Source organism: Peromyscus californicus, unplaced genomic scaffold (assembly GCF_007827085.1).
Source record: "Peromyscus californicus insignis strain IS unplaced genomic scaffold, ASM782708v3 Scaffold_19__1_contigs__length_69161282, whole genome shotgun sequence".
NCBI lineage: Eukaryota > Metazoa > Chordata > Mammalia > Rodentia > Cricetidae > Peromyscus > Peromyscus californicus.
In genome coordinates, this window is record NW_026294491.1 from 40,745,442 (window position 1) to 40,761,153 (window position 15,712).

General features: G+C 41.6%; 1 protein-coding gene across 3 annotated transcripts in view; it reads left to right on the forward strand.

The window, feature by feature from the left end:
- Positions 1 to 15,712, forward strand: part of Bend6 (BEN domain containing 6) — a 69,959-nt gene that overhangs the window by 18,233 nt on the left and 36,014 nt on the right. For all 3 annotated transcript variants that reach the window (XM_052745217.1, XM_052745218.1, XM_052745216.1), the window contains exon 2: positions 8,667 to 8,877. In XM_052745217.1, the coding sequence (XP_052601177.1) occupies positions 8,758 to 8,877 (120 nt within the window). In that variant the 5' untranslated portion in view covers positions 8,667 to 8,757. The remainder of the gene's footprint in view (positions 1 to 8,666; positions 8,878 to 15,712) is intronic.

Genomic DNA, 15,712 nt, shown 5'->3' on the forward strand with positions numbered 1-15,712 from the left:
TCTGTGAGTTCGAGGCCAGCCTGGTCTACAGAGTGAGTTCCAGGAAAGACGCAAAGCTACACAGAGAAACCCTGTCTCAAAAAACCAAACAAAAAAAAAAAAGAATTCGGTTATCTCTTATGCTATTGTTCTTAACTTCAGGTTATAAGACCCTTGTGGATCCTTGTCCTGGTTGGTTGAAGATAAAATAAGCCCTCTGCTCCTAGAGTTGCTTTTGGACATAGTGTTTATCACGGCAACAGAAAGTAAACTTGAACAATTGTGAAATCAATTTTACTGTGTTCTTATCAAGATATTTTTAAGTAAAATACAGTGTTTAGTAAAGATAAATGCGTCTCTGAGGTTTTACTTTCCTGCGTGCACACACCAGTGAGTGAGTGCATGTGTGTGACTTCTGAACTGCAATGTGTGATTTTATTCGCCCCCCCCCCCCACACACAAAATGTATTTTTTTCTATAACTTGCAGTGAAACACAAATTGAAAGCCACTGGCTTAATGATATTCATACAACCATATATCTTGGGTATTATGTGGCTGTGATTTAATTTGATCAGCTAAATAATAATAAGAGATTCTCTAAGGAGTCGTTAAGTGTTGTTGTGGGGAGTAGAATAGCACTGCCGTGGGAATACACGTGACAGGCATGTTCAAGGCATCTGAGCCAAAGCGATGTTTCTAAAAGGCAAAAAGGGAAGACTTGTGTAAGATAGCTTCAAACAATAATCTGTTAGTACAATATTCAATAACAATGGTTGCACCACTCAAAGACTGAGAAGACAGTTGTTGGGCAGATGCCTGGGGTAGATTTCATGTGTGTGTATGTAAAGCTGCAGCGACTTAAGTCCAGGCGGTGATTTTGGTAGAGAATTTAAGAATCCTGTTTTCAAGCATCTGCCAATGGTGCTTGCCTTTACCTTAACTCCCTGGCTTTATTCCTCTGTTGAGGTTTTTTAATTCAGTCTCTACAATAGTGGCCATAAGATAGTGCATAGATATGTTTTTGTATGGTAGATTGTTTCTGCTTTTTGTTGTGATAAATGCACATTAACAGGACTGGAGAGATGGTTTAAGAGCACTGGCTACTCTTGAAGAGGACCTGGGTTTGATTCCCAGCACCCACATGAAAGTCCACAACTGTAACTCCAGTTCCAGGGGATCCAATACCCTCTTCTGAGTCATGGGGGCACCAGGCATGCATGTGGTGTACAGGTTCATATGCAGACAAAATACACATACACAGAAAATGAAAAGTAAAATTAAATTAAAAATTTTAAAGTGCACACTGACAAAAGTTGCCATCTTTACAATAGGTAACTATAAATCAGTGACAATAATTACATTCATATAGTATAACCACCATCATCCCCCACTTCCAACTTACAAATTCAGCTCTTTACCCATTCAGTAGTTCCCAGACCCTTCCCTACTTCCCAACCCCTTCCACTCAGTATTCTACTTTCTGTCTCTAAATTTGGCTGCTCAGTGTACCTCATATGAATGAAGTCATTTTGCATTTGTATTTTGGGAACTAAGTCCCATGTATTCATTATTATTACATTGCTGTGACCAAACAGCTAATGTAAATAACTTAATGGAGGTAGACTATATTTCCGCTCATGGTTTCAGAGTTCTCATCCTATGGCCACTTAGCCTGTGTATTTAAGCAAACCGTCATGGCCGTGAGAACAAGTGGCAGGGAAAGTACCCACCTCATGGCAGACAAGAAGTGGGGAAAGGGACAGCAAGGTGCTTAGGGATAAAACATCCTCAAGAACCAGCCCCTCCCAAGGACCTACTTCCTCCAGAAATGTCCTCCCTCTTTAAATGTCCGTAACATCCCCCAAACCACTACCTGGACTTTTAACACATGAGACTGTAGGAGATGGTGCTCTGCATGGCTCTAGGGATTGACCTACCTGGGACGGTGAGGGGATGAGGCAGTGGCAGACAGTAAAGAAACAATATACATACCAACACCAAGGAGCTGGGATCAGGTGGTCTAGGCTCTCGGATGGGGAAACCACAGCACACCCAGAAACTCAGCTTCTTGATTGTGTACAGTTGAGCAGGGAAGCGAGATTGTTTCATACAGCTGAACAAGGATTAGCCTATCTAGGTAGGAGCAGTCTCTATAGGGGAGCAGTCTTCAGGCTGTAAACACCAGGAGGAGAAAGTTATGGTAGACATTTTTTGCATACACCATCAACATCTGCGCTTAGACCCAAGGAAGGCTTTGCCATTCCCATGGCACTGAGGCATTAGGGTCCTCAACGTGAATGAGCCTATGCCAACAATACACAATACTCATTTACTCCCTACAAGACAGTTTACAGTTGAACCACACCGCCATCAAGGTTCATCCATACTGTAGCATATGTTGGAAATTCTTTTCAAGACCAAATGACATGATGTATACATATACTCTTTTTGCTTGTCAATTCCTCTGGTGATAAGACACCTAGGGACCTTTAGCTACTGTGAACAATGCTGCAGTAAACATGGGGACACACAAATCTCTTCAAGATTCTGGTTTCACAGCAACTGCACTTTATTTATTTATTTATTTATTTATTTATTTATTTATTTATTTATAGACAGGGTTTCTCTGTGTAGTTTTGGTGCCTGTCCTGGATCTCGCTTTGTAGACCAGGCTGGCCTCGAACTCACAGTTCCACCTGGCTCTTCCTCCCGAGTGCTGGGATTAAAGGCATGCCCCACCGCTGCCCAGCACAACTGCACCATTTTATATCACCACCACAACATGAAGTTTCCAGTTTCTCCATATTGCACCAATACTTGAGTTATTAGTTTTCTTCTCAGTTGCCATCCTAGTGAGTATATGGTAGTGTACTGCGATTTTTACTTACATTTACCTTCATTATATTAATTTTTTGTTTTTTTCTTCCATTTCTTTGAGGGAATTTTTCATTTCCTCTTTAAGGGCCTCTATCATCTTCTTCAAGTCATTTTTAGGATTGATTTCTTCTGCTTCTTCTGCCTTTGTATGTTCAGGTCTTGCAAGTGTAGGATCACTAGGTTCTGATGTTGTCATATAGGTCTTTATGTTGTTGCCTGTATTTTTGCACTGGCATCTACTCATCTCTTCCTCCTCTCGGTACAGGCGGTGTCTGTGTCTGAAGGTGCCTCTTTTGTTCTAATTGTTAGTCTTGGTTCACTAGGAGTTCTTGGTTGAATCGGTGCTGTTGGGCTCTGTTTCTCTGGGAGCAGCTTAGTCCAGTGTTAGTGGTTTCTGCCTCAGGGCAGTTGTTCCCAATTGGTGCAGGGTGGGCTTATGGCTCCAGTGGTTGTTGGGGGCTGGTTTTTTTGTTTGTTTGTTTGTTTGTTTGTTTGTTTTTGGTGAGGGAGCAGGGAAAGGTAGCTGCCTGGTCCCTGGGGGCTCCAATGGCTGGGTCCTTGGGGCTAGAGACCTGGTCTGCCCATCTGGAGATGGGGCCTTACCTGTTCCCAGTTGGTATAGGGTGGGCTTATGATTCTGGTGATCTGGTTCGGTGGGTGGACGACAGCTCCTTCTCTTGAGTTCTCAGGTCGCATTTTGCTTGCTCGCCAATTCCTCAGCTGATCTTGTTTCCTCAGACTGAAGGCTGCTGGCTTCTGAAACCTCTCCCGAATGGATCTCAGCTGAACAGGTTGATCAGTAGGGCAATCTTACCAACACCTCCAAGTTGTTGGGGTTCACAGGATCAGCAGCTGGGCCCCTGGTTGGCCTCGGGCAGAATGTTCGGGTCCGTTCTTGTCACATCCCACGCAGATGGCTTGGTTATTGTTACCAGACTTAAAGATGTTTTCAAGATTAGCCTGGACAACTCCTCAACTGATCCTGTTCCCGTGAATCCTCAAACTGAAAGCCTGAGTCCTCACCCTTGAGTTTTCAATCATAGCTATTCTGGCCAAAGTGAGATGAATCTCAGTGTATTTTTAATTTGTGTTTCTCTGATGGTGGACAATATTGAATGCTTTTTAAAGTGTTTATTAGCCATTAGTATTGTTTTGAGCCTTCTTTATTCAATTACAGAGCCCTTTTTTGTTTGACTGGGTTTTGTTTTGTTTTGTTTTATGTGCATTGGTGTTTTGCTTGCATGTATGTCTGTCTGTATGAGGGTGTCAGATCCCCTGGAACAGCTGTTACAGACAGTTGTGAGCTGCCATGTAAGTGCTGGGACTTGAACCCCAGTCCTCTAGAAGAGCAGCCAGTGCTCTTAACCACTGGGCCATCTCTCAAGCCCTTGGCTGTTTTCTTGATATTTTTGTTTTTTTTTCCTCTTTACTTGTTTAGTCTAGATATTAGTCCTTTGTCTGGTATATACTTGGCAAATATTTTCTCCCATTCTGTGGACTGTTTCTTAACAAAATCAGCAGTTTCCTGTTTTGTATCGAAACATTAGTTTTATGGAGTGTGATTTGTCAATCGTTGGCATTTTCTTTTTCCTGGGTGGCTGTGGTCCTATTTTGGAAGTGCTCGCCTACACCTGTATCTTTGTAGTGTATCCCTACGTCTTCCTCCAGCACTCTCAGAGTTTCAGGGTTTTTTTTTTGTTTGTTTTTTTTGTTTTTGGGGGTTTTTTTTGGTTTTTCGAGACAGGGTTTCTCTGTGTAGCTTTGCGCCTCTCCTGGAACTCACTTGGTAGCCCAGGCTGGCCTCGAACTCACAGAGTTTCAGGTTTTACACAGTGATCTGTGATGCACTTGGAGCTGATTTTTTGGTCAGAGGGAGAGACAAGTATCTAGTTTCATTCTGTCCGCATGCTGATAACCAGTTGTTTGTTTGTTTTTTCCAGCACCATTTGTTGAAGATGCTGCCTTTTCTCCAGTGTGCATTTCCCCCCCTCATTCTAAAAACACAGGCTGCTTTGCTTTCATGGCCGTATATCTGGCTCTTCTTTCTATGCCATTGATCTATGCATCTGTTTTTGTGCCAGGACCATGCTGTTTTTATTACTATGGGTCTGTAGTGTAACTTGAGATCAAGTATGGTAACACCACTAGTACCATTCTTGTATTTCAGGATTATTTTGTACATGCATTGTCTTTGTGTTTCCATATGAATTTTTGGATTTCTGTTTTTGTGAAGAATGGAGTTGATATCTAAATGGAATTGCATTGAACCTGTAGGTTGCTTTTCATAAAATACGCATTTTTCCAACATTGAGTCTTCTAGTCCATGAGCATGGGAAGTCTTTCCATTTTCTAGTGTCTTTCTCAATCTTTTTCTTCAGTATTTTAAAGTTTTACTTGTCTTTCACATCCTTAGTTAAGTTTATTCCAAGGCAAGATTTTTGTTGTTATTGTTTTGTTTTGTTGTTTTGGATTAAGAATAGGATTCCCCCCTGTCAAATTTTTTCTTTGTATGTTTGTCCTCGGCATGATTTTTTAAAAATGGGAATATTCTTTTTTTTTTTTTGGTTTTTCGAGACAGGGTTTCTCTGTGTAGCTTTGCGCCTTTCCTGGAACTCATTTGGTAGCCCAGGCTGGCCTCGAACTCACAGAGATCCGCCTGCCTCTGCCTCCTGAGTGCTGGGATTAAAGGCGTGCGCCACCACCGCCCGGCCCATTTTTTTTTTTTTTTTTTTTTTTTTTTTTTTGGTTTTTCGAGGCAGGGTTTCTCTGTGTAGCTTTGTGCCTTTCCTGGAACTCACTTGGTAGTCCAGGCTGGCCTCGAACTCACAGAGATCCGCCTGGCTCTGCCTCCCGAGTGCTGGGATTAAAGGCGTGCGCCACCACCGCCCGGCGCGGCCCATTTTTTTAATAAATGTATTTATTTATTTATTTTACATCTCAGCTGCAGTTTTCCCTCCCTCCTCTCCTCCTGGTCCCTTCCCCCAGACCCCCTCTGTTCTCACATCCCAATCCACTCCTCTTCCCTTTCTGTTTAGGAAAGGGCAGGTCTCTCATAACTTTTGTGTGGTAATTTTGTAGCCTGTCACTTTGCTGAAGATGTTTATCAGCTGTAAGATTTTATGGAGGAGTCTTTAGGATCTCTGTATAGAATCATATCATCTCCAAGTGAGGAGACTTTGACTTCTTCCTTTCCTGTTACAACCCTTTTGTTCCTTTTCTTCCTGCTGTAGCTAAAACCTCAAGCACCATGTTGAAATGGAGTAGACTGTTGGCTACAGGCTTGCTGTGATGGCCCTTCCTATGCTGGGATGTATTCCCTCTATAACTAGTCTCTGTGGGGCTTTCATCATAACGGGATGTTATTAAATGCTTTTTTCTGCATCTGTTGAGATGATGAGGTGCTTTCTGTCCTTGAGTCCATTTATGTATTAAATTACACTTATTAGTATTCATCCATTGACCCGCACTAGAATGACATAGACATCATGGTGGAAGATCTTGATGATGTGTTCTTGAATTCAATTTGCAAGGATGTTATTGACAGATTTTATGCTCTACTCATCAGGAAGATTGGTTTATAATTTTTTTTGTGTTTCTTTATCTGGTTTAGCTGTGAGTGTAATAATGCTGGCCTCACCACGAGAATTTGGAAGCATTCTTCCCTTTTCAGTTTTATGGAGTAATTTGAAAAGCACTGGTTTCAGTTCTTTTAAAGGTCTGGTAATATTCTGTTCTGCACCTGCTTGGACCTAGGCCTTCTTTTGTCTTAAGTTTTCTTTTCATTCCTGTTCCAATCTCATTGCTTGTGATGGATCTGTTAGAATTCATTATCTCTTCTTGGTTTGACTTTGGTAGGTCATGTGAACGTAGAAATTCATCCATTTGAAGAAATTTTCCCTATTTCTAAATCCATTTTACTGGATGGATTTTATGTGAAGAAATTTTCCCTATTTCAAAATTCATTTTATTGGGCCATTGAGGAACTTTTCCTTAACCTGTTCTCAGTTAAAATTTTTATTAGCTTGTAGGTTGATGTCAACACATACCAGTTTCTATCAGTGTGAAAGAAGGGATACATAAAATGTAAACTTTGCATGAAAGGTAAATATTTGCACCTGGGTCTGGTGGCTACACTGTAAAGCTAGCATGTAGGGGGCATTCGAACACTGGACAGGTAAGGCCAGAGAAGACCCCACCATGCTGGATCAATACTGTGAAAACGGCTGTACTGCCAATATTAATCTGTAGAATCAAGACAATACCCGTCAAAATGCAAACACCAAGAAACCAAACAGCCTCGTCAATAATGGGGGAAATGAAATGAACAGATACGCCATTAAAAACATGAAAAAAAAATATTAAATCTCACTAGCTGTCAGAGAAATGGAAATTAAAGCTACAGTAAGATTCCATCTCAACCCAGTCAGAATGCCAGTCATTAAGAAACCAAGCGGTGGCACCCACCTTTAATCCCAGCACTCGGGAGGCAAAGCCAGGTGGATCTCTGTGAGTTCAAGGCCAGCCTGGTCTACAGAGCAAGATCCAGGACAGACACCAAAGCTACACAGAGAAACCCTGTCTCAAAAAATCCAAAAAAAAAATAAATAAGTAAAAACAAAAAAAAAAACAAAAACAAATAACCACACAAACCTGGAATTCTGAGTTTAGTCCCTTGAACCCACAAATTGTTTTGTCCTCCACATGCACACTATGGTACATGTGTCCCTTCACACACACACACACACACACACACACACACACACACAACATTTGAAATTGTTTTTATGAACTCAGACATTCCATTTGAACCCCAATTAAGCCAAATGCTATCCTTCTGTTGTTTTACTTTTTTGTGTATCTTATTTTGTTTCATTTTATTTTGGAATTTTGAAAATGGATCTCACTATGTCACCCAGGCTGGCCTTGAACACAAGATCCTCTTGCCTTCATCTCTAAAGTACTAGCATTACAGGTGTGCATCCCCATGGCCAACTTTAATGTTATCTTAAAACTCCACTCTTTACATTGGAAAATATAGCTTCCAAAAAGTTGTACTCTGTGTTTATTATGAGTTTTGTGAATAAAAAAAATCTGAGTAATGTACTTGCTAGTGTAGTGATTTGATAAACATAATATGACTGTTTGCTCAATACTCTACGTATTTCATGAAGATTCATATGCTCCATCCCTTTCCAAAGCTTTATTATTTATAATTAAATGCTTATGAAAACAAACCAATTAAAGCAGGTACTCTGAAGATTAAGTGAGACCTAATGTGCCGCTCCAGCTATACACAACCGAGGTTAAATATCATCGTTGCAACCTCACTGATAGAAACACTTAGTTTCCAACAAGGGAGGGGACTTCAGAGTTTTCAGGAAGAAAAACACCTTTTAAAGCAAAACTCAGTTCTAAGCAAATCTTACTGATTTCTCAGGAATACTTTCGTCTTTGATCCTGGTGCTGTGTACTACTATTAATATATTTCCCTAGATGTGCATAACTTCAGTACTCTGTGATACTGTGTATATATATTTATAATTTAAAAAATCGTTGATTCTTCATAGCTACTTGACAAGAACAACAGATGGGAATTGTTTTTATACTATTTGATTTTTTTTTTTTTTCAGCCAGATCACAACATGAGTATGTTCACGGTGATGCCAAAGCTGAAAGCCTTTTGAGTCAGGGGACAAACGTCTACTAAATTGGCCAGTGGGTGACGCAAAGGCAGGAAGCATCCTGTGGCAGCCTGAGCAGGCAGCCCGCTGAAGCATGATGCACCCTCTGTTTTGTGGTTGTTTTTAAGGGGAAGCATTAGCTGCATGCAGAAGAGCAGCACCTACATGGAGTCTCTGCCTTGGATGGTTGCAGAAAGCCTCTGCTGAGTAAGTGAGAAAATGCAGACGAGTTTGCAGACAGATGCCGTTACCGATAACCAAGTTCTTGGAAGAAGAAAGAGGAAGCGGACAGAGACGGTGAACTCCGAAGATGCGAACAGTGCCGTGGATAAAGCACAGGTTGGTTTTCTGTGGCTTTGATTTCATCTCCTTCTCTAGCTCAAGCACCGTCTACAATCCCTGCCCTGGCTTCTTGGCACTTTCTCCCCTTTTCTGGTAATTTGTGTTTATTCTTTACTCAGCTGAGAGAATATAGTTTCTATTCATTTTAAGCTTGAGTTGGAAACACAGTCAACAGGCAGTCTTCCTGCTTCATTTCAGCCAGGACCAGGTATGTCATTGTTGAAATTTCGTTTGCTGTTCTGTACAGCAAAAAATCATCAAACTGTCTGAAAATATTTCCCCTCCCAAAGTACTTTGCAGAAATTGGTATATTTCTCCATTAAGACGTACTCTTTGCTCTTCAGTTTAGAACCTAGATCATGGCCATCCTCACCATCCCATTCCCTTGTCCTATACTTTGGACAATTAACCAACATGTTCACTTTCTATTTTTATTTATATGTCTTTATACAGTCACACATTTGTACACGTTTTGTAATACATGTAGCGTGCTACATTTGCATGTTCTTAATGTTTTAAATATTGCACTCTGATAACTTAAATATTTTAAGAGTGAACAGTGATGTCTCCCTCATATGCGTGTCTCTGATCCACGCTCTTTGTACCCACTCCACACCCACTATTGCTTCCCTGACCTGCCTGCATTTCTTTATTTATAATGAAGTGTGACTTCCCATATGCACTGCCATGGGCTTTGCTTTTCTACTTACCATTACAAGACCTTCCCGTGGACAGGCAGCTTTTCCTTTTACAGACTCCGTTCCCCTGCTGTCTAAATGCACCATCCCTGAGGTAGCCATCATCTGTGGAGTGGTTTTCAGAATTCTTCATCTTGCAATGCACACTGCGCTGCAGAATACTACGTGTATGTCATGTCGTGGCACCTGGATATCATTATATGAATCTTAATTCACTTCTGATTTTTCAATAAGCACTGCATTTTCCAAAAAATACTATAAGACTTCATATTATGAGAAACATATAAATCATAAAACGTGTTCTGTAGAGAAACAAATTAACATTACCATCAGCTTATATGGTTATCCATTTTGGGTTTTTTTTCTGGGGCTAGAACAACTAAAACCCAATGATTTAGCATAACTATCCCCCAGCAGTTGGTCCTATCTGTATGAAATACACAGGAGGATGACTTGTGGCTTGGGAATTGTGTGTTGGTTTCTATTCTTTTCACTAGACATTATAAGACTGCATGGATTAAACACATTCGTGGACAACTCGACGTCACCAATAATGCACTGGTGTCTCACTGAGAAAAGGAATAAGGCATTTCCTCCCCAGGTCGTTTAACCAAGAGCGAGTCCAGATCTGAAGTCTCTACTTCATGCTCCCCCTGTCACCTGTCTGGATGTTGTCTGAGCCCGAAGGCTGTTTTGTGAATCTGTCCCTGTGTCTGTCCCTGTGTGTCTGTCTTGGGCATCTGTCTTCTCTGTGTGTGACTGTCAGTGTCTGCGTATGTCTGCTGTGTGGCTGTGGTGTGGCTCTGTCCCTGACAAAGGGCTCTGTCTTTATGGAACTGTAGCTGGAGTTTTCCTGTGTCCACCCAGCTCCTGCAGCCGCTCAGACCCAAGTAAACACACAGAAACTTATATTACTGATAAACTGTATGGCCGTGGCAGGCTTCTTGTTATCTAGTTCTTATATCTTAAATTAACCCATTTCTATAAATCTATACCTTGCCACATGGCTTGTGGCTTACCGGTATACTTACATCTTGCTTCTCATGGTGGCGGCTGGCAGCATCTCCTGACTCAGCCTTCCACCTCCCAGAATTCTCTTCCCTGCTTGTCCTGCCTATACTATACTTCCTGCCTAGCTACTGGCCAGTCAGTGTTTTATTCATCAATCAATCAGAGCAACACATCCACATCATACAGAAAGACATCTCCAGCAATGGAAGAGCATAGAAAGCATCACAGGGGTAAGAAACAGGACACTTTACAGAAATATTTGACAGAGTTTTAAAGGGATAAGTCACTGGCTCCAGCTGATCCCAACTGACCCATGTCAGTGTATGCCACCATTTTCTGTCCTCTATGTCTATCTAGTGTCTGTTCTGTTCTCTGGCCCCAGCACGAATCTTAGAAGGTCTTGTTAATAAAAACAAACCGGGAGCCAGGTATTGGGGTCAACAGTGGAAGATCAGAGAAGCAGAACAAGCCACAGCCACCTCACCTTGCCAACTCCTCAGCTGATCCTGTATCCTCAGACTGGAAGCCTCTCAGTCCTCATCCAAATGGATCTCAGCTGAACTGTTGCTCAAAAGCCTAAAAGCTTAACCCGCTCTAGTTCCTGGTTTTCATGCCTTATATACCTTTCTTCTTCCTGCCATCATTTCCTGGGATTAAAGGCGTGTGTCACCATGCCTAGCTATTTCCAGTATGGATTTGAACTCACAGAGATCCAGACAGGTCTCTGCCTTTGGAATGCTAGGATTAAAGGTGTGTATGCCACCATTTTTGGCCTCTATGTCTGTCTAGTGACTGTTCTGTTCTCTGGCCCCAGATAAGTTTATTAGGGTGCACAATAGTTTGGGGAACACAACATCACCACAGACCCAGACTACAAACAACTACACACGTGGTTTATCAACCAATATCCATAAACAGAGGCTTTCAACCTTCATGGTAGATTTTAGAAAGTTGCTTCCAACCTCTATATTGGCTGCCTTCAGCAAATGATACACATACATTACTCCAGGTCAGAAGCATGAAAGAGTACATAATGTAAGACGACAGCTATGCATTAGCTTAGGTCAGGAAATCCAGCTAATTCCCATGTAAGCTAATCCAAGGCAAGTAAGGTTGACTGTTACATTCTTCTCTTAAAGGTAGTTTTTTTTAATTTATTTTTGTTTGTTTTTGTTTTTGTTTTGTTTTGTTTTGTTTTTGAAAAAGGCAAAGTAGACAGTTAGCAGTCTTTAGTCTTAAGTGACCTCAAGGTATATTATTAACTCTGGCTGTGAGGTCCAGCAAAAGCTTTGGTCAGGTAGACTGTAAGAGATATTTTCACAATACTGCATTGCCACAGAAGATGGTTTTCTGAAGCCTCCCCATCCACCCAGTCAACATGCCCAGGGGCAATGCACAGGCCTTTTTGCATTCATACTTTATCAATATCATCAGTATTAATATTATCGGTATCAGCATTAATATCCGTATTTCTGATTTTCATCAGATCTCTTATTGCAACTTCCTAGCGTGGGCTTGAAGATACGCAGGGGTAAAATAAGCACATGCTCTTGAGGCCAGCCTGGTGCTGTCTTTGGAACTCTCCTGTCCTCAAAATCTTAATACCTTTCCAAACTACATAATTCTGTTTGTTTCCATTGCAATTCACTCCAACCAGAGATCTTATTTGGTCAAAGATCTTGGGCCTGAAAGCCCTTATTACATCTGTGTTCAGGCTCTTTTCTCTCCAATTGATAGCAGTTACCTAAAGGCCTTATGAAACAAAATACTTGAAGGTATCCCTTGACTCCAAAGCATCTCATGTGGGCTGGATTCCATCATCAGAGCTCACACAGGAAGGCTCTTGAGAAAACAGGGTTAAAAATCTACCTGCTGTTGACCTGGGGAAGTAATTGTGGAATGTTCCTCCAATCTTGAAGATTAGCCTGACATGGAAGCTTCATGGTGCTGAAGATTCTCACAGTTGATCCATCTTCTTCCCCAACACACAGCTTTGTCTCTGAGTCTAACAACTAACTCCTAATGATTTCAGGAAAAAGATTCAGGTAGGAAGCTTTTCATTCCTTTAAGGTTGTGGGACAGTCATGGCACATATTGTTTCTGATCATGTAGGAACTTAGATGTGGCCACAGTGAGTAGCATAAGAGTCTGGGAAGTGAATTCTTCAGCTAAGAGCTGTGTGCCCCCCTCCCTACCTATTTCCATGAAGGAGTGAGAGAACATAGCTACTTAGACACAGTGAACACTCTCTTCCTCTGCCAACTTTTCTTTGGGGTTCTGGCTCCATTCTGGTGGATTTTCCCATTCAATTCTCATTGTTTTGCCTATTTAGAAATCAGTCTGTTGTAATGAAGTTTGAAAGATAACAAATTCTTCCAGTCAATTCCGCATTGTCTTCCTTCCTCCCTCCCTTCCTCTGGTGATCTTGCTTGAATTCCTTTCTTTCTTACAGGAACTTTCTAAAAGTTGCTAATAAGAATAAGACCAATTACTATCCATAGAATTCTTGTCTGAACAGGCAGTTTTCAAACTACCTTTCATTTACATTTAATCAAATGCATCGTTTCCCCCCTAAGATTTACACTTATAATAAGAGTACATTAGCTATGGTAATTTTCATTGCTATTGTATATATTGCATTCATATATATCTACACAAACTCACATATAAAAATGAAATGCATATTTATGTGTTTGTGAGAACTGAATATATGTATCACAAATCATACAAAGGTTTGGTTACATTTTCCTGTGACTGATCTCATCAGGCTTTTGAGTCTCTGTTCCTGCTTGAGAAGACCAAACCAAAACTCAACTCAAACAATAAAACCTAAGCTTCTCCATTCACCATGAGACATCCCCTTTGGGCTGTTGTTAATACTGTTTTAGTCACTTCACGATTGAAGCTTCAATCAATCCTACATTCTTCTTTCCCTCCTTCACTCCACTGTTTTCCTCGGGAAGTGATCCAGGTTTGGGGAAGGCTTGCATATCATCTCAGCATTTGGGGAGGGACGTATCTCTTCTACCAAAGTTCTTAATGTCCCTGACTAGTCCCTAGGTATCCATTAGTGTTCCGCCCTTCCAGGCCCTTTGGGGATTCTGTTGGCTCCACCCCCACGCTTTGCCAGCTTGGCACCCGTGGCCACCTTCCACACTGGCACTTTGTGTAGTCTCTCGCTACATGCTGTCTTTTATCAGTTCCCTCAGACACTTGCCTATCTCCCGACTAGGACATCAGGACCCTTTGGATTTTCTAGCTGCTTGGCATGAGCTCTGGAGAGTCTGGATGCTGGTTTTCACCCACTTGTCTAAACACTGGTTTGACTGTTTCCATCTATGGCCCAGAGAGGCCATGTGCTGCCCTGAAGTTATGCTGGACCACGAGCATAACTTCTTTAGAGACTGTAGAGAACGCTGATAACAAGCAGGGAGGTAGTCTGTGGCCCCACTGGCCCTCCTTACATGGATGTTCACCTCCCACGTTCCCACTCCTGAAATTCTGCCAAAAGAACCAGTGAAGGAGGAACACAGACACTGGACTTTGATTTTCTGAAACTTTTGTTCTTTATTCTCCAGGCTCCCACTCCAAGCACCAGAATGCCTCATAGCATGAGCTTTCCCTGTGCCATGGCCTTTCTCTTTTCTATTCTCAGGCTCTTTTTTTGTTTCTTTGTTTGTTTGTTTTTCAAGACAGGGTGTCTGTGTAGCTTTGGTACCTTTCCTAGAACTCACTCGGTAGCCCAGGCTGGCCTCAAACTCACAGAGATCCGCCTGCCTCTGCCTCCTGCATGCTGGGATCAAAGGCGTGTGCTACCACTGCCAGGCCTCAGGTTCATTTTTTTAAAAACCTTCATGCTATATGCATCTGAATTTTTGTGTTTATACATGGCCTTAAACACTGAAATTTCCAGTTATGTGTACAGACACACACACATAATGGCTCTTATATGTGTATTTGCATGTATACATATGTGTGTGTACACACACACCAGTTTAGTAATTTGTGGTTTGGTTTTTTTTTTTTTAAATCTCATCATTGTTTGAAACATTTCTAATTATTGTCTCACTTTTGACCTCAAAAGCTATTTGTAAAACTTAAAAAATAAACCAGAGCTTTCTTTTGGGTGAATCTGTACTTTCTTTTCTCTGAGACAATAAATCAAAGAATTAGCTTTGTGGCAATCCCAATAGAGAAACTCTGAATGCAAAGTAGAGAGAAGGAAAGGATGGGAATGAGCTACAGGGGAAGAAAAGCCTATCACATCTTACCACAGTAACAGAGATGGCAAAATGCCTACTGTACACAGCCTAGTATTAGATTTATAAAGATCAAATCCCAAGTTCCCTAGAGCAGTGGTTCTCAACCTTCCTAATGCGGTGACTCTTTAATACAGCTCCTCATGTTGTGGTGACCCCCCAACCATAAAATTATTTCTGTTCCCACTTTATAATTTTGCTACTGCTATGAATTGTAATGTAAATATCTGTGCTTTCTGATGGTCTTAGGGAATCCCCAAAGGGGTCGAGACCCACAGGTTGAGAACCCCTGGCCTAGAGTCTAAGCTTGGGAAAAGAAGCCTGAGAGTGGAAAAGGAAAAGGTTCTAAAACAAAGAAAGCTTCTGATACACACAGTGATAGCAGCACTGCTGTTTGGACAGGGAGACTGAGGAACAAGTGCTCTCTTTTCCTATGAATGTGTTTATTTAAAGAGAAATAAACTCCAGTAAAACCACTTCCTTTCCTCAGATAACCCCCAAACAATCCCTTCCCTGTCAGTCTTGCCTGTAATGTATTCAGTTCCCTCCCTCCCCACCACAGGGTTTAAGCCTTGCACATGCTAAGCAACCACTCCACCACTGAACTACGTCCCTAGCCTGCTTTTCATAAAAAAAAAAAAAAACACACCTATAGCTGGGTGGAGGTGGCGCACACCTTTAACCCCAGCACTCGGGAGGCAGGGGCAGGCAGATCTCTGTGAGTTCGAGGCCAGCCTGGGCTACAGAGTGAGTTCCAGGAAAGACTCAAAAGCTACACAAGAGAAACCCTGTCTCAAAAAAAGCAAAACAAAACAAAACAAACAAACAACAAAAAAACCACACACATATATAAAACTGAGTCAT